The sequence below is a fragment of the Syngnathus acus genome, chromosome 6, assembly GCF_901709675.1.
Source record: "Syngnathus acus chromosome 6, fSynAcu1.2, whole genome shotgun sequence".
In the NCBI taxonomy this organism is placed as follows: Eukaryota; Metazoa; Chordata; class Actinopteri; order Syngnathiformes; family Syngnathidae; genus Syngnathus; species Syngnathus acus.
The window spans coordinates 12659102-12678304 of NC_051092.1; the positions used below are offsets into that span (position 1 = coordinate 12659102).

At 42.9% G+C, this 19203-nt stretch overlaps 1 protein-coding gene across 2 annotated transcripts in view; it reads left to right on the top strand.

Moving 5' to 3' along the window:
* The first annotated feature begins 2274 nt into the window (after window positions 1-2274).
* Window positions 2275-19203, top strand: part of LOC119125025 (transcription factor Maf-like) — a 36443-nt gene continuing 19514 nt past the window's right edge. Inside the window, exons 1-2 of one of the 2 annotated variants that reach the window (XM_037255446.1) lie at window positions 2275-3870; window positions 4201-4770. In XM_037255446.1, the coding sequence (XP_037111341.1) occupies window positions 2861-3870; window positions 4201-4231 (1041 nt within the window). In that variant the 5' untranslated portion in view covers window positions 2275-2860 and the 3' untranslated portion in view covers window positions 4232-4770. Of the gene's footprint in view, window positions 3871-4200; window positions 4771-9635; window positions 9705-19203 lie in introns of those variants that run through there. The other variant, XM_037255447.1, reaches the window with a different exon arrangement.

Below are 19203 nucleotides of genomic sequence, written 5' to 3' on the forward strand. Positions count from 1 at the left end.
GGAAACATGCAAAGACTAGGAAATAAGGAATACTCAAGTGTAGTACTCTAGTGTATAAAAGTAAAATATGTTAGTCCATGTATAAAAATGTTTGTAGTACTGTATGGCAGTCGTGACAAGAAGAGCGGACTGTGCTCTGCATACGCGTGCGAGGCTCGCTCACCTTTATGGCGTGTTAATAAACACAAGAGCAGAACACTACATCATCCCATTAGGATCTAATGACTAAATATAAACACATAAAATACAATATGTGTGCCCCTGTTTCTATTACGTTTGAATTTACACCGCAGCATCAGACGGGACACCTCATCTGTTTAATATTTATTCCGAGGCGTCCGAGGGCCCTCTGTCGTACGCTCTAATGAATAAAACACGATGTTTATCCTCCCCTGTTTAACGTTAAATCCTCATGAACAGTCACAGGGACCAGGAGAATATTTACTTGTGTGGGGACACCGGGGAGTTGGATTATCTGCAGGCGGCTTTGTAGTTTTTTTGAAGCATCTCCTCCCTCCGCCCCATCGACCCCCGTGTGACATGTTCCACAGAGAGCGCTCATATTTACTCCCCGGCCTTCTGTGTATAGGCTTTCGTATTGTTTGCTCTCGTGTGCCGCGACTCGCTGCGGGAGACGACACCAGACGATCACGGTGTGCGCGGGTATTCGAAATCAAGTGTGCTGTTTTAACATGCTTTAAACAAAGATGGGATTTTCACAAAGACAACTGCAAAATAATGGACAGCAAAAAATGCGGTGGGGAGCCACTGAATGTGCTGAAACCAGGGTCCACCCAACTGGGAGGGGCAGAGCACAGGGGATCTCTGCAGACTCCTCCCACCCTGGTCACAGCATGCTCCATCTCCTGCCGTTAGGTCCATGAAATGCAAGACCAATAGATTCAAGAACCATTTTTATCCATTGGCAAGCAGGACCCCAAATTCTGCACTTAAGTAATTATATATAGTGATAGTTGATTGTATTTTATTTTGTTGTATTTTATTAATGGGCTGCACCCTCGAAATAATAGCGCCACCTGAGGGCCAAAGCACTTCTGCTCACCGGGCATCTGCCCTCTATGCCAGATGGCCAGGACAGCCTTGCTAGCATCTTTCTAGTGAGTGCAAATAACCACACTTTTGAGCTGTCAAAATATATCTACTTAAAGCCTCCGATGACTGGAATGAATGATCACAGGGCTTTTCCACACCGCTCTAAAGTGGCCATGCCAGAATGAAGCCACAGCCGGCAACCAGATTGGCACGTCAGACCTTTTTTTTTTTTGCCTGCAAAGATGCTAGATCGTGTTTAATATTTTCATGAGCTCACAAGAGGTATCATCTTTCTGTTTTTTTTCCCCAAAGTGATGTATTTTGTCCAATATGAGTGGAATGTTTCTACAGCTACAACAAAGCATTTTTACCAATAAGCTACTTAAAAATGGCACAAGAGTTCAAAGAGCATCCCGACTTCTTTCTTCAGCTTTGTCATGGACCGGTTGCCAACAGTCAATAACGGGGCAGTTGTAAAACAACATCCCGTTCACACTCATGGACAGTTAACAAACTAACTTGCTTTTGAAATGTGGGAGGAAAATGGAGAGAAAACTGCTCCTGCGAGTGCAGTAGTTATGTCGTTTTATGTAACTGCAATAGTAGACATATCATTAAGGTAAAAGCACATCTTCTGATCTGATCTTACTGGCATTAAAAAATACCTCCTATATTTAAAACAATTTTAACTTTTTTTTTTTTAATTTATCATATTACATGTGTTTTAGTTTGCTCACATATTTAGGTCCGGAGCAATTCTATTAAAATGGTAAAAGACTCCTCAAGTGCCTTCATGAATTACATATTTGTATCAAGAGGGGGCGACATTGGGTTTCTAAAGGCTGTCATCGTTTGACCAGGGCGCACATGTTCACCTCTGGCTCTTTTTTTTTGTTTGGCAATCTGTCTTTTTATTACTGCTATTATTAGTATAATTTTCATTAATGGCTATGCATCCTTCACGGGAGCAACAGTGTAATGTTTTACGATTTCATATTCACACTTTGTGGTCAATGTTTAACTTTTAAATTATTGCCAATTATTGTAATTAAGAAAAAATACTAAACATGCACCAGCCATAGCATAAAAATGAGTATAATCATGGGACTTAAATCGCTTCAAATTAAATTTAGTTTGAGTTATTTAGTTAAACATTGCCTTCTGTCCATTTTACAAACGTTTACCTTTTCTTATGCTAATGAGCTCCTGCAGCTCATTGGCAGTCTCGCTCAATTTCTCGCTTTGTGACGTCACTCCGCTTTTGAAATAAGCAATGCTTTTTAACTCTGGATAAAGACAAAAAGATCTATCAATCCCTGGGTGGAGTTTTGCTTTTTTCTCCACCCTTCCAGCCCTGTTCTTCATCTCCCCTCCTGCTCCTGCTCCTCCTCCTCTTCCAGCAACAGCGGCGGGCAACTATTTGCCCGGGACACATACGTGAGCCTCCTCAAATTGGTGCGCTAATCCTAAAAGGAGGCATGAAGTGTTAAATGGCAGAAAGAGGCAGAGCGGCACTCAGACTCACACACGCCGGGAGAGAGGCTGGGAACACCGCTGCTGCTCCACTGCGTCACACCGAAGGGGAACACATAAAAAAAAAACACCCAAACTTCTCTCCCGAAGCAAAGCAACGCCGCGCAATTAGTGCGAGCAGCCTCACTGTACTTCTCGTCTTTATTTTTTTTTATTTTTTTTATTTCCTCCGCTTCAAATAAATAAAGAAATCAAGGTGGCTCAGTGCGTGTCTCAACAGCCCACTTTGACAGGTGCTCCTCACCCCCTTTGGAGGACTGTCAACAGCAAGAGGATGGCATCAGAGCTGGCAATGAGCAACTCCGACCTGCCCACCAGTCCCCTGGCCATGGAATATGTTAATGACTTCGATCTGATGAAGTTTGAAGTGAAAAAGGAGCCGCTGGAGCCCGATCGCAGCATCAGCCAGTGCAGCCGCCTGGTCGCCGGGGGATCCCTGTCTTCCACCCCGATGAGCACGCCCTGCAGCTCGGTTCCCCCCTCTCCAAGCTTCTCGGCGCCCAGTCCGGGATCAGGGAGCGAGCAGAAGGCGCACTTGGAGGATTTCTACTGGATGACCGGCTACCAACAGCAGCTCAACCCTGAGGCTCTGGGCTTCAGCCCGGAGGACGCCGTAGAGGCGCTCATCAGTAGCAGCCACCCGCTCCAGAGCTTCGACGGCTATGCCAGGGGGCAGCAGTTCGCTGGGGGGGCGGCACCGGCGGGCGCCATGGCCGGGGAGGAGATGGGCTCGGCGGCTGCCGTGGTGTCGGCGGTCATCGCTGCAGCCGCGGCGCAAACTGGCGCGCCCCACCACCACCATCACCACCACCACCACGCGGGGGCACACCACCCGACCTCCGGGTCCCAGTCCGGCGGCGGAGGAGGAGGAGGCGGCGGCGGCGCAGGGGGTAACCACCATCATCACCACCACCACCCGCACCTTCGCTTGGACGATCGCTTCTCGGACGAGCAGCTGGTGACCATGTCGGTGCGGGAGCTCAACCGGCAGCTGCGCGGGGTCAGCAAGGAGGAGGTGATCCGCCTCAAGCAGAAGAGGAGGACGCTAAAGAACCGCGGCTATGCCCAGTCGTGCCGCTACAAGCGGGTGCAGCAGCGGCACGTCCTGGAGGGCGAGAAGACGCAGCTCATCCAGCAGGTGGACCACCTCAAGCAGGAGATCTCCCGGCTGGCCAGGGAGAGGGACGCCTACAAGGAGAAGTACGAGAAGCTCATCACCACCGGCTTCAGAGAAAACGGGGGCTCCGGCAGCGATCACAACCCTTCGTCCCCGGAGTTTTTCATGTGAGTCTCGGCGTAAAATGAACGAAAAGTTTTCTCCTTTTTACCAAACTCTTGCGCGCAGTTAACTAGTTTGTGCGTAAAATTGCGCACGTAAAAAAAAAGTGTCAATTGAGGACAATGTGTTGACAAAGGCATTTCTTGGTGAGAATAAGGCTCTGAAGTGATGAGTTGGTGGACTTTGGAGTTTGGCTCTGCAACATGTTTTGTGTTTAAATGATTCATCATCACTTATCATTTCCTCACTTTTTTCCCCCGCGACGACAGCAGACGTACATTCATTTTCCTGTTTTTGTGTGTGTTCAGAGTATACTTTTATTTTGTCATTTTCAGAGCCACCCATACACCCCATTTTACCCTGTGAAGACATCCAAACTAATCTGGACAGATTTTAATCATTTCTGTAAAGAAAAAAATACCCGCGACTGTGAAGCCATGCATGCTGGTCATGTTTCATTTCTCTCTTTTTATTTGTGTTTTAACCGCATTGATCAGCTTCATCGCCCTTTATGGAATCTGGACGATATCCACGCGTCACCTGGACCCTGACACACTTTTTCGCGTCCTATTTGGAGCACACTCAGGTCGGGATGACACTGAGATAAATCAACTGTCCAGGATTCGCCGACTGTTTTAATTTATCATGACTAAACAAAGTAAAGTAGATCAACAAGCGGGCTAACGTGTTGCAAAAATAAGCTTTTAGTGTTTTGTTCTTTTTGAGGAATTACGCAGAAGTTTACGGGTAGCCTATATTCGCTAAACAAACTGGAAAATCCATTATGTTGTCAGTGTTATGCATCGGTCAATGTGATGTCCTTTTTGTGGTGTCGGTGAAGAAGCGACAACGCTTTAAAATGGACTCGAATAAACACACCATTCAGTTATTGAATGGGAAAAAAATATTTTCTCCTGACGATCTTTTTTTTTCTATTACGCACAGTATGTGCGACTCTCCGCCTGCATGTCGACATCACAAAGCTGTGTGTGCGTGTGTGTGTGTGTGTGTGTGTTTGTGTGTGTCAGTGTGCGCGTGTGTGTGGGCGTGTGTTTGCCTTTGCTTTTGCCTCCCGATGAAACATAAACTGAAATTATTTCAATTAAATGTGTTATGAGTGAAAGTAAATGCCTCATCGAAGTGGAATGGCAATGCGCAATTTACGCACGGCGCTGAATGTGTCTTTTATTTTCTAGTCCATTGTCCATTATCAATGATTTATCCATATTCCTATTATTTTTTGAATAATTGTTTTATTTTATATGTATTTCTGTAAGTGGTGGTCTTCACCTGTTGCACAGCAGAAATCTGAAATCCCTCCCGATTATTACAAACACGCACACGGACAAAGCGAAGCAAATTGTCATACTTAAAATAACATGTTTTAGTGTGTCTGAGTTAAAGCCACGTGTTTACTTTGTGTGCAACAGATCTAGTCAATGATTGATTTTTGAGTAAACTTGTACTTTTCTTTTAAGTTGACAGACGTCGACTTGTTGGGTTCGCGCTGTGTGCACAAAAACAGGAAAAATAAATTTAACATAGTTTTAAATTAATTAAAAGAAAATGTCACATTGAATCATGTTTCATAGGAGAGAATGAATTATCTTCAAACAGTTGTCTAAAACAATAGAACAGTATTTAATTATTATATTGCATACCACTAGTGTAATGCTAATATAAATAACCACACAGTTTCAATTGTTTAAGATTATTCAACAATTATTACTCCAATTTATTGGAGTACAGAGACACCCAAAAAAAAAATGTGCATGAGGCATTCAGAGTCGCTCAGACCTGCAGCGACTGACTGCTTTCCTGCAGACTAACATGGTTTTAAAGAACAAAGCTGGTGTGCAAGGTCATCACGCAGGCAGTCTTTGTGGTGTGTGTGTGTGTGTGTTTGAGGGGGGGGGGGTGTCAAAGAAAGGCAGAGTTATTGGTTCTTTCTTCAAACGTGTGTTTCCTATGCAAACGTCTAATTGTGGTGAACACGTTTGAATGAACATCTGCTGCTCACGTAATGTACTGTACTCACAAACACACACGGTGGTGACCTGCCGCCTCTGTGGTCTAGAGTGAGGTGATGCGTTTGTACAACCTGGACGATGATTTTGTGTGGCGATTCACTGGCCGCTTTCATGATAAACGATTGGAGGAAGGTCCAGGATAAGCCTTTTAGTGTGTGTGTGCGTGTGTGCGTGTGTGTGTGTCCACTAATTTATGCCCCTCCTATCTGATTAGGTCCTGGTAGTGTTATATTTAATTCCATTAGTGTTACAACCCAGAATCTAAAAGTGCAACTTTGCTGGTTATGCTGTGAGGGAAATGTCCGTGTCCTATGAGTATCGCTATTTGGCGTGCTTTACTTCCTGTACCTGCTCACTGCTTCTTCAGCACAGGAAGTGAAAAGCCAGCCAGTACACACACATCGAATTATTAATCACCTCAATATGAAGAGTAATTCTATTCTCCTCTTCGCCACGTATTGACTCGTCACTCACTTTGCAGTCCACCCTGTGATTAAGTTATTAAAGATAATGTAGTTGTCCCCTGTCACCATATTGGGCTCCCTCACTTTTCAGGTCAACTATGGGAAATCGCTCTGAAATGTATCAATATTGGCATGTGAATCATGGCGGCATAGCTCACATTAATGTCTCGGAATTAACAGCACAAAAGAATGCGCCGCCGCGCGCCGTCCATTTGCCGGAGTGCTCGCTGACCACACATTTGTGTCTCTTTTTTTTGACCTTGTGCGGTATAGGACGAGTGGGTGCTAAGTGCATTAAATCTATGAGAATAAGTCATTTTATCTTGACATTGTAGAGCTTGTTCTGTACTTTGGTTCCGTCAGTCCAAAAAGGATTGCGTAATAAATGTTAAGGATGGAGAAAAGCCAGCTTGTTGTTGTTATCATCTATCGTGCAAAGGGTTTTGAATTACCAGAGCAAATCCTTTACGCTTCTTCTCAATTTGCAACACTACATTTTGTTCACGTTCTTGGAAAGAAAAGCATACACTCCTCTGCCGCCCGATCTGCATCCGCATCACTCGGCACAATAAACATTTACATTTAAAGTGATTTAAATGGCTTGCATTCATGTCGCGGCGCCACACGTCCGTCAGGCGCACCCGCAGCGGTGGACTGTCTCGCCCTGAGTTATGTGCCATTTATTTGAAACACTCATAATTCAGCTTGTCCTGTCATCTTCAGGAGAAGCGTGTGGGTGTGTGTATGTGGTGAGCGGAGATCTTGAGATGCTCCGAATCCAATCCAATGATCACAACATGAAGCTAACTTGCACGATCCACAACAAAAGCTGCGTGAAAATGTTTCGATTTTGTGAGGTATTAATTTCACAGTCCAGGTCAAAAGTCTGTCTTTCCAACCTTGATGATCTCGCTCCGTTTTGCTTGAGATGCACTGTAAGACTTTATTGCAGTTCTACTTCGCAGGGGTCTGCAATCGCAAAAAAATATTTTGGGCCTCACGAGCAATAGGCAGCTCTGTAATGTGGCCTGTACGTGTTTTTGTCCGTGATAGTTCAATATATTTGAGAAAAAAAAAACAACAACTTGTGGGTCTAATTTGATGGACAAGAAACCACCATGCCTGAAATAACGACAAATCAGAAACAGGTTTGACTTACGAGGTGTCAATAAAATATTGAACCGATAACATTTTGTCTTTTACAAATCGGGTTTTGCGATGGATATAGGTCAAGCCTTCTGTTTGTAATTGGTTGTTTTTCCTCAGGCGTGGTGGTTTCTCGTACATCGAAGTAGATACACAAACGGGCTCAGAGAAGGCAGTTTGTTTCCTAGTTGATTGTGTTATAACATATACAACAAAAAGTGGTACCCGCTAAACACAATATAATAAGTGCTGCGTGTGTGTATCTGAAAGAAAAATCTTCAACTAATTAGGATTTAATGGTGCGCGACTTCTCTGTTGACGTTTTCAACAGTGCGTTGACTGGCGGGCCACAGAGGCCACTGTGTGTGTGTTTTGGACCACATGAAGTGAACATGAAGGAAGGAGAAGGCGGTGCGGCGCTCAAACGCGTGCGGTTGCGGAGCTGGAGGCCAGCCAGAGGCTGGCGCGTTTGTAGCTGCATGTCAATGAAGCGAGTGAGCGAGAGAGAGGTGATTCACCCGCTTTGTGTGTCTCTCTGCCAGTCAAACAGACATTGATCTCAAAAGCAAGGCAAGGTGACCCGCCCGTGATGTTGTGCAGGCTTCCAAACGCTCCCTCCCTCTCGCTCCCTTTCATTTGCACCTGGGAAAGGCCTTGACCCCACATGCTGCTGCCATGTAGCACGTGGGCCCTACCTATCAATCCGTGTGTGTGTGCGTGTGTGCATGTGTGTGTGTGTGTTGCAATTTATTTGGGAGAAATACGCACATGCAGAACAGGTGTGAAAGAAAGGCAAATGTTTCAGTGCAACAAGGTCTCCCGGGAATTTACTCAAAAAAATGTTCAACTCAATTTGTCAATTTGCAGATAGTTTTACTAAGGAAACTTAATAACATTTATTTATATAACTTTTTATATCAGCGTCACATTGACTAACTAGCAATAATTCACCCTTAAAAGTGATTTAAAAAAAACTCTCATAAACACCCTCCAGAAAGATGGGAAGATATGATTCCCTAAAAACGTATTTCTTTCCATAGCATTTTTCTTTGGCTAAATAAATATCATATTTCCATTTTATTATTAAAATGTGTTTAATTCCAGCAATAATATCTTTATGAATCACCATACAAAATGTAATACTCCACACTTTGCAGTCATTGTTGGAATGTCCTGCTTAATTCAATATTCCTTATTACTTGCTATATACCTACAAGGAACATTTTAATCTTCTAATCTTTTCAGATTAGATTTAAATATCTGTTAATCCCCCCTCAATGCTGCTGTTTTTTTTGTTTTGTGTTGGTTTTACACACCGTCAGCCTCGATCACATAATTTCCGCAGTCATCTTTAAACATAAACAAGAGAAACAAAGTTGAAAAACAAGAACAGTCCATATTCAGATTACCGTGAGCTAGACGACTGAGAATAAACACAGACATAAATAAAAAGTAAACTTTTTCACCAGCATGTTGATATTTTTATTGATATTGTGATGGTACTTTGATCCCAAAATTCTATGAAATTTTTGTCTGGCCTCAACCAAGTCACAAATTGAACATCCTCTCTCTTCAGTATGCTGCATCTCAGCTACTGGGAGCTCCAGTGCAGTCCAACGGGTCAGAGTCCATTTGGCCCGAGTGGGATTATGTGAATAGTTGTCATTGTTAGTTTGAGATTGGATTGAGAGAGGCAGTAATCTGCTTTGTCACTCCACGCCTCCTTCCTCCCTCGTTCAAGTATGATTTCTGAGGAAGAAGTTTTGGTGTACTGTCTTGATGACTCTTAGCGCTGATGTCTATAAATCTTTTTTTTTCTTAGATTACGTTTAAATTTTCACATGCTATGTGTTGCTTTGTTGTAAATTGATTAATGCATTTTTAGGGAACAAAACTAAAATAATATGTACCAAAACAGACTGAACTAAAAGATGAAATATAATTCTGGTTTGAACAGTTTTGCCATTCCTTTTTAATAATTTACCTTGAATCATTTGTAATTAAAAACTTCAGTCAATTAAAAGGCATTTTCTATAGATAAAATCGGAACTCTAATTTATGATTACGTGCAAAGTTATTTTATGTCTTTCTTTGCTTTTGAAACTAATTCGCAATCTTTTTTCATTGCAGGACGTCGAGAAAATTCCTTCATCTGTGATAGAGAATTTGGACTTCAACGTCCCGTCACCCTCAGTTAAGGTAAAAAAAAAAAAAAAACCTTTCACCTTCATCCAGTCAATTTGGTGTTTTTATTGTCTACCTTTGACCACAAAGGTAGGTTTGTTTGGCCTTGGTATGTCGTGAGGAACATTTTAAACCACAAATTATCATTTCTGTTGACTGTTATCAATTATGAAAGGATGTCGTCTCCAATCTTGAGCCTCCGAAGGTTCAGAAATAATTCAAACAGGACAATTCAGTGAAGTAAATTTGGGTAAAAATTACAAACTGTCAGATGAAATCTTTTTATGGGAAAAGCGCTTGTGTGTACCGATTTATTTCCATGCAGATTTCTGACAGCAGGTTCCCCGAGGAGCCTTTTATGATTAGATGCATTTTGCACTCGATTTTTAGCTCCGTGGGCGACCACACCCCTTCCTCTCTCTCTCTCTCTCTCTCTGCTCTCTGACAAGAAGCGCTTGATTGACAGGAGGGGGTCTGACATTGGGCGCGCTCATGGGGGATGAGGCCGAAAACCTTTCACTTCATGTGCTGACCCTGTGAACCTCCTTCACCCCACTCCTCTCTCTCTGAGGAGCCAGACGCTGTGCATGTATTTTTTTTTACTTTATTTATAGTTCATATCTGACTCACATGGCAGATGGGAGGGGATGAGATACTCAAACATAAAAATACTGATTTTCAATGGTGAATACAGAGCAGGTTTAACGATTGTTGGCCCTTACCGCTTCGAACACACTCGCTATAACACGAACATACTTCATTCCGTATAATCCTTCAGAGATATATTAGAATCTGTCCTTTGCTGACTTTGATCACAAGGAAGGGGAAGAAAATGCTCGCGTTTGCCTGATTATCACAATGTGTGATATACGATGAAGAAAAAGTAGGAGGTGATAGGTTGCAACTTGCTAGCCATGAAGTCTTTATAAATATTTTCCACTAAATGTCTGCCCATTTAATCTGATGTGAATGAAGGTGCATAGTCCCGATTTATTTCACTTTTTGCATCTACCGTCCGCTTACGTTGAGGCATTTTAATGCCTGAAGTGACCCAGCATGTTCTGCTATTTGAACGGGACGAGTCAGACGGGCATGCTCGGTATTGTTCTATCTTGGCGGAGCAACTGAGGGGTGCTTGCAAGAGGACTCAGGCCAGTCTGATAGGAATGCGGACACATACATATATATGTACGTGGGGAGGATATGGGGCGGACGGACGGACGGGCAGGGTAACCAGAGGCAGGCGGTGACCTTCTGTGCTGCTGTAAGATCGAAGGCTTTATTTAAAGGCCTGGTCAATGTGCTGGATGCTGCGGAGGTATCAGCCTCGCAGCCGGCCGACTCATCAGCAGCACTGTAATACAACGCTGACTCTAACCCCCAGTGCGCGCGCACACACAAACACACACAAACGCACACAGTGGACACATCAGGTTTTACAGTGCAGCTGAGAGGCTGGCCAGAGGAAATTACAGGATCAGCATGAGCTAAGTTTACGGTGCAGCAGGAAGAATACTTTGATGCTTTTTTTCCAGATGAGCATTATGCTTTGTCATTCTTAAAATAAAACAATAAAAAAAACATCTGCATGTAAGCTTACCTTCATACTCAGACACCAGTTCCCTCTGTACCGGAACATTAGAGAGAGTAAATTTTTCAACAAAACAAGCCTATTAAAATGTGTGTAATTTCACTCATGTTTGGGCAAATAAAACATTCAGATTTTCAATCTTGGGGTGACATAATACTGGAAGGCTCCCACGACTGCTCAAGTGTGGAAGGGTGTTCCGAGATTTGCTCTCAAGCAGTTTTAGGGTTAATAATTTGTAAAAGGAAAAGACCATGTAGGTGATAACTGACCCCTAGTATCAGTTTTTGAAAAACTACTCAGTATTTCATATTTGTAAATTTAGTCTGGACACAACAATTTTCTAGAAAATGGAAGACGATAACAGTAGAGCCAGTTTTAATTCACCTGCGCCTATCGGACACAACTCACCACCTTTGTGCCTCTGACGTTACCTCGGAAGTGGGAAAATTGTTGACTTGTATCTCTACAGTCAGTCTTGGCAACTTTCAAGCAGAACCGCAGAACCACCACACAGCTTTGGTAACAACTTTGACCGGCAGGGCTATTGTGTTCTTTTGGAGAACCGAGCGGCTATAATTAGTGAGCAGTAGACAGAGTACATCATCATCATCATCATCATTCAACGTGTACTAACACTTCTTCACGTTTTACACGTGACAGCACGCTCAGGGCAGGGGCCAGCCAAGTCGTGAGTGACGGAATGCAGGATAGTGAGCTTGTGTGGGACACGGTGTGGGAGGGAGGACACCTGCCTGCTTCAGCACTTTCCCTCTGACACGGGCTGAGGTCACAGACGGGACACGTTAAAAGTGGTTTCACAGCGGTGCCGCAGCTCCAAGAACTCCGTTTTGCTCGCTTCACACCACCTGCCTGTTTCTCTTTTTTTAAACTCTCGGTAGTGCAGTTGCAGTACAATTCTGACATTAGAACATGAGAATATTTTACATGAGAATGTAGAAAATCACATCACATAGAAATCAGTGTTGAATAATCAAAAGTGATCAATCCAAGTGGCAGTGTACTAAATATATTGAGCATCTTGTAGAAAGGGTACTTCTCTTCCCTGCCACCCTAACCAGAAGTTACTCATTATCAAGCCTCTTCCGACTTGAGTGCTTGTTAGTGTTCGACATAAAACAGGGCGTTTATTTAACCATCAGCAGTTTTAAAGATACACACGGCAAACATAGAACAACTGTGTATAGATTTGAATCATTTTTAAAGTGTTTCTTCTTCTTTCGCTTTCTGCTACATCTCAAAGCTGCGCCCTGGAGCCACACCTCCAAACATTAGCTCCTCTTTTCAACTTATGTTAATATACAATCATGTCTCTGAGGTTTTCACTTGTTTGCCCCGGTTGTGTTGTTTTATTCAAACGTAATTAGTTGTTAAGATGTTACCAGCCTGTGTGTGTGTGTGCCTCTGAGCCACCGTTGTCCTCGGGTTGCGACTGGGTGCTCGCAGCTTGATTGAGTGAGGAAAGCGGTGTGATCTCATGTTTTCTTCACGTATGGCTTGCAGCCTTCAGCCTGCAGCCTTCCTCCCGCCCGCAGCATCCTCCTGTTCCTCCGCACACGGCAAACTCACACTTTGTTCCCCGTGCGTCACCACAGCAGCTCCTGTTACTCAATTTAAGTACATTTTTATCGTAGGAAATTAAGTCATTCTACAACAATGCATTGTAACCTAAAACGTTTGTATCGCAAATCATCCTTTCCTATTGAAATGAATGGGAATTCAATTAATCCGTTTCAGTGCCTCAGAGTATTCCAGTAAACATTTTGTAATGTATTTTTTAATTAAACAAAATGCACTCAACAGTGTACAATAATAGTACCATAATGAATAGAATTTAAGAATCAAACAGTTGCTGCATCATGCTGAATTAAATGGGCATTGTGCTGCTCATTCTGATGTACCTACCTTGGCTACCAATAAGTAATACACACATACTACTCACAGATTTGATAGAAGACCATTGCATCTAAACTGCAATAAAATTACTAAAATTAATTGCTTGTGCTCGAGTATAAGTTGTTAAAAGGTTTATAATTATCACAAGATCAATGCTAGTTTTGTTAGCCTCTCTATGATGATTTGCATCGTGTGTTGGCAATAGGATGGCCAACTTGGTAGCTTTTGTACATTATCTTCGTTGTATATTTATTTTTAAAGCAAACTTCAACTTGAAGCTGCTTTTTTGAAGAATTGTTCACTATCTGCCAAATTGCCGCTTGTTGTGAAGTTACCTGCCATCAGCTAGCACTTTTAAAAACGGATATCTGTACTTCCTACTTCTATGTCAAAATAAGCTCGCTACTTTTTTTAACCTCAGTAAACGACAATATCAAAACCAAGTATTTAGAGAGAATGACTAATTGAAAAGAATCTCATTTGAGAAAATAAAAAGTCCATTTGCTATTTCAGTGGTTGTTTTTGTTTTGTTTGTATTTTGTATATTGAAAGTACTTTTGCCATGTTTGCATCTAATTGAATTCCATTGGCTCCGTGCTGCAGAGTTGTTAACACGAGACAATGTTAACAGTCCTCAGGACGTGTTTCCGCAGCAGAAAATGAGCGCTAAGCTCCCTCTTGCAACATAATTTATTCAAGGCGCCAAACTGTGTCTTGTGTAGGCCCTAAAGGATCCTATTTTTATAGCCGTCAGCAGCAGCACTTCTCATACACACACATGCAGATTATGTATCACGGCGATGCCTTTGGGTGGACACAATATGCGCGTTTCCTCTCACGTCTCATCTTAACCGTCTTGCATCGTCCGTCCGTCCCCGACACCCCCCAACTTGGAAGCGCCGACAACGAGCTGTAATGGCACATATTTCCTGGGCCCTGGCCGAAACGGGATGCATCTTCTCCTTGTTAGCTTGATAAATAACAGGGCTGCTGGGAAAGTGCTGAATTTTAGCTTTCGGCCTCTATTTTCCTTCGGATGACATTAATTTTAAGTGGCGGGGAGAAAGCAACGAGCTAATACAGACAAATAAATAAAGAAGAGCACAATGGCTGGAATCACTCTAATGTGACCTGCTTGTACACACTTCTTTATTTAGCCGTAACCGACGCTCACCGGCCAACGCATTAGGTCACACTCTAATGAGGTTCAATACTGTAAACAAGATGTTTTTTGGGGTGCGTTGGTGCAGAATGGCATTAAATCATTCTGAGAGCTGGTTCTTATATTTTGCTCCTCTGTATGTAGCCAATTGAGGTCTATAGAAATATCACATTGATGCCTTTTCAAATCTGTAATCAGATTGATTTATCACAGCAGTGTTTCTTGGTTAAAAGGATTAAAAATGTCTGTGTTGTAGATTCAAAGTAAAAGTTAACATTTATGAAAAAAAAAAACATAAAAATGATTTCATCAAAATCTTTTGCGCATAAAATTTGAATAAACTAATGACATAAATTGGTGTAAATTTGTTCCAGACTTACTGAAAAAGTTAAATATAACTGACAATTGGTGATACTACTGTATACCACTAGAGGGCGTGCGCATCCTACGAGCTGTAGGTGGAGCATACTCGTATTAAATGAACTTTTGTATCTGATCTCATTCGTCACTTCGGCTTTATATTTATGTTGTGGGGATTTTTTGCTGCTTTGTTTACAAACAAACATTGCACATGATTGCTCATACGTGACGTTTTAGTGTGGTCTGGTGTGTAAAATAAGGTCTAGAATGTAGGAGTTATTCAAATAATATATTGGATTCATTTGCGATTACAATAGACAAAAGTGACATCATAATCTGTGCTTTTGTTTCCATTAAGCCGATTTCTCTCATTCTCTCGCATCCCAAACCCAGCCGTGCCCTCCAGATGTGACGCTGGCAGTGCAGCAGTCTTCGCTTTTAATTTTCTGCCCGTATTTATCACACGTTGTCGTTTGGCGGTCACGTGACCACGTGAACTACTACCAAGTGGCAATTAAGGCTGATAAATCACTCATTTACAGGAAGAGGAGGAGGATGGCGGAAACGAGGAAGGAGTGAGATACCGGGGAAAGGAAAGATTAATGAACAGCTTGTAGTCCTTCACAGATATTTTATTTGTTCATTTACTCGAAGCCACAGCGTTATTGTGTGCGTGGGGGGCCAACGTGTAGAGGCGGATGCACAAAGAGAAGGATGCAGGTAGTTGCTGTCCTTTACTGCCATTGTGACATAACTGCTAGTGCATGTATGCACCTGCAAACGTATTAAAATACAGTGAGACAACATGGCTGATGGATCTCCCCCGACTATAAACAGGAGAGTAAACACACTCACGCCTCGGCATGCGGAGGAATTTAATTGCGCTATCCTTTATTTTTTGTCAGCACGTCGTCAGACATGTTGTTCCATCCCTTTTTATTTTGGCGCTCAGGCTCACAGTACAGTAATGGTATAAGTTACATCCGAAAGTGTGTCTCAGCAGCCCGGCTGCAGGTCAGTGCCCCATTGAGACTGCCCACTCACTTGAAAAAGGCTGATTAAAGATTCATGACAAAAGTGGCAGGGAGGGGGGTGAATCAGAACAGCCTTTTAATGACCGGGGAAGAAGACAGGTAGAGAGAGAGTGAGATGGGAGTGTTTTGTTTCACCTGCTCACAGGAAACCATTGAGAACATTCCACCTGCATCAGTCAGCACAGTGGGGATTCAATGTTATCAAATTAAACTGGGTACGTACATAGCGACCTTTAACATCTTCAAGACGGATTCATTGGATTTACACAATTTCCTCTGAAAAATGTTGCTTGTAATCAAGCATTCTGGAATCAATTAATTACAAAATCTGAGGTGCCATCATCCAAAAAGGAAAAAAAATGGTTGCATGGAAATTTCTAAAATATTGTATTTAAAGGAAAATCTGAAATATTGAGTTTTTGCAATATTCTCCTACAAATAGCGGTGGTCCATTCGACTGCCATTCCACCGAATTCAAAACAGAGTTAACTAAAAAAATGGAAGCACTGGGAAAAAGTGAAACGTTATTAGCATCCGACCACCTGGGCTGAACATCTGCAGCATCACAGGGAAGACACTCCATACATCACCGCTAGACACACACACACACACACACACACATGCACACCCACACACAAACACAAACATGCACACACACACACACACACACACACACACACACACACACACACACACACACACACACACACACACACACACACACACGCACGCACACACACACACACACGTCCTTATTGCCATACGGAGTGCTCCTGCAAGGGTGGCGAATCGGCTTATTAGAAATGCATAGGCCATAGGTCAAGTACAAGTTTCGCTCCTCTCGTCGGCGAGAAGGTCAAAGATCATCAGGTCGGTGTCAGAGGCCGGTGTGACGGCTTGTGATCGGTTTATCACAGCACGGGTCACCGGCGAAGCGGCGAGAGCTTCACAAATCAAAGTTCATTTGCAGTCAACACATTTCTGCTTTTCCCCCCCCCCCCTTTCTATTTGTTTGTCTTCCATTCCTCCACTGCAGTAACCACTCGCCTTTGAAAAATTATGTGATCTTTTCATGTTCTATTAGCTCTCTTTCTCCCTTGTGCTATTTTTTCATCTTCAAAGCGAAAGCTAAAATAGGGCGATCATTGCAATTTAATTACTACATATCCCTTTGTGAGTATGTGTTTGTTTGCGTGCGTAGATTTGCTGGCCTGTGCAGTTTTTTTTCTTGCTCTGTGACTCCCGTTGCCTCCCCGTGTCGTCCCCCGGTATTTTGAGTGAGGTGCCACAGAGTTTATTTAAATAGATGAGAAACGCAATTCCCAAATTAGGGGGAATCTCCTGTCGCATCTCAGTCTCTTTCTAATAACCCCCAGCGTTGCACTGGATCCTCTTGACACACGCACACGCAGAGTATTGCAGACGCGGCGTTTTTCACTCTCAGGGGTAAAAGGTTTTCATAAATGAAAATAAATACTTTTCTTCATATGGAGAAGAGAGAGGAGGCGATGGCAGAAATGACGGTTTGATACCTCAATGCAAGCAAATATATGATTTAAGGCACCGCTTTTCATGTGCAGTGTATTGTGCAAGTTAGCACAAAAACACACTGTAGGTAAAAGGAAGACTGAAAAAATCCGTTAATAGTCTTGTAAAAGAAAATTACCTTTGTTTAATATTAATATTTGCTGCATTTGCACTTCTAAAATGTATTCTATGTTAATTGTAATATCACACAGTAAGATTTGTACGATCAGATAGTGTTCCCTATTTTCCATACTCATATGTTGTTTCTGTTTTGTCTGATTTGATTTGAAGCTAGTCCTACTCCCTGTCGAATTTTTGCGTTACATGCACGGTAAGGTCACGTATGCACTTTCTTTTCTCTCTCCACCTTTGTTTCCTCCCGACATTTCATTCAACAAAGCTCCGACAGCTCCATAACTATAACTCTCTCCTGCTCCTCCTTCTGTGTCCTCCTCTTTGGTCCACAACTAAACGACTCTGTCAGAAATAAAGAGCACTTATCTTATCTGCTGCCTCCACTCGCCGCCGCCCACGTCACGCAAACTGATGTACGCGCGCCTGCCTCTCCGCTTGACGTGTTTTTGTGCACGCGTGTGGACGATGTCCCATTTTGTCACTTTGGACTTTTTAGAGTGGTGACTTCCCGTGTAGTGTAACAGAGTGGCTATGCAAAGCTTCTGTCTTTGTCTTCCTCATCCATATTGGCGAATATATCCATCCATTTTCTAGAGCGCTTATCTTCACTGAGCTTTGGAGCCTGTCCCGGATAACATTGCAGCGGAAATGGGGTACTACCCCAATGACAGTTGCAGTCTACTGTCATTAAAAGCTCCCAAAACAAATACAATTAGGAGTTTCTATAAAATATTCTGTGAAGATATCCCTAAACGGTCAAACCGTCACCACGCCAGACATGACTTGAGCTCAATGAGCAGCACTTTAAATGCTGGCAGGGAAGGTCTGATTCTCATTAACAAGAGTCTGAATATGATTGGTTGATTGTGAACACAGTTACCCGCCCAGTTACAAGAGGGTGTGCATACTTGTGCAAATACATTATCCAAGCAACCCTGTAAATCGTTTTATTTTTAAATCTGTTGAGTTGTACCGGATATGTAGGTATGACATTTTTTAAGTGATTTATTTCGCTGTCATTTTTTTCTTGGTATCACAATAAACCTGGCATTTGAACGAGGGTGTGTAGACTTTTTATATACAGGACTTTTTGGCATATCTGCCGGCTCACCTGTGCGAATTGGCGTGCACACTTTATGAGCGTCCTTTGTGTGAAGAAGGACAAAATGAGAGCAGAGGGAGAATGCGCAGGAGACGGCGAGATGAAAAGTGTGATAATTCTCCTGCTTCCCCGAGGCCTCTTGGAGCCCTGCAGGCCCCCTATAGGTCCCCTGGCACGTGCCTGAGCAGAAAGCCGGGGCCTGCTAATTGGCCCCTGTGATAAAAAAAAAAAAAATGGGGGTCGTGGGGGGTGCGCATGTGAATGTTTGTGTTACGGAATCACAGCATCGCCCAAATGCTTATTTTCATATTTCCCCCCCAAGTAATAATTTATAGGTTTGTATTTCTCCTTTGAAGGGTGTTTGACTTACAAGTGATGATGAGTTTTCTTCCAACGCGCTCGCTCATTGAAGTCGGAAAGCCGCTGAAAGACAATTAAAAGCGTGCTTGCCAGTTCAAAGCGCCGCTTCAGTCTGTAAACAGCTTGTTTCTCTCTAATTGTTTCATTATCTCCGTGTGCTTATTAAATGTAGCGTAATTGTTAATTACCACAGCAGCTTCTGTAAAGAATTTGTCTTGAGTATCAAAACAAATTAATTAAAGCCAATGCGTGCGCAACAACAGCCGTGATAACAGCAGGTGTGTGCAAGTTTGTCATCCACTTCCACAGCTCCGGCGCTAAGCCTGATT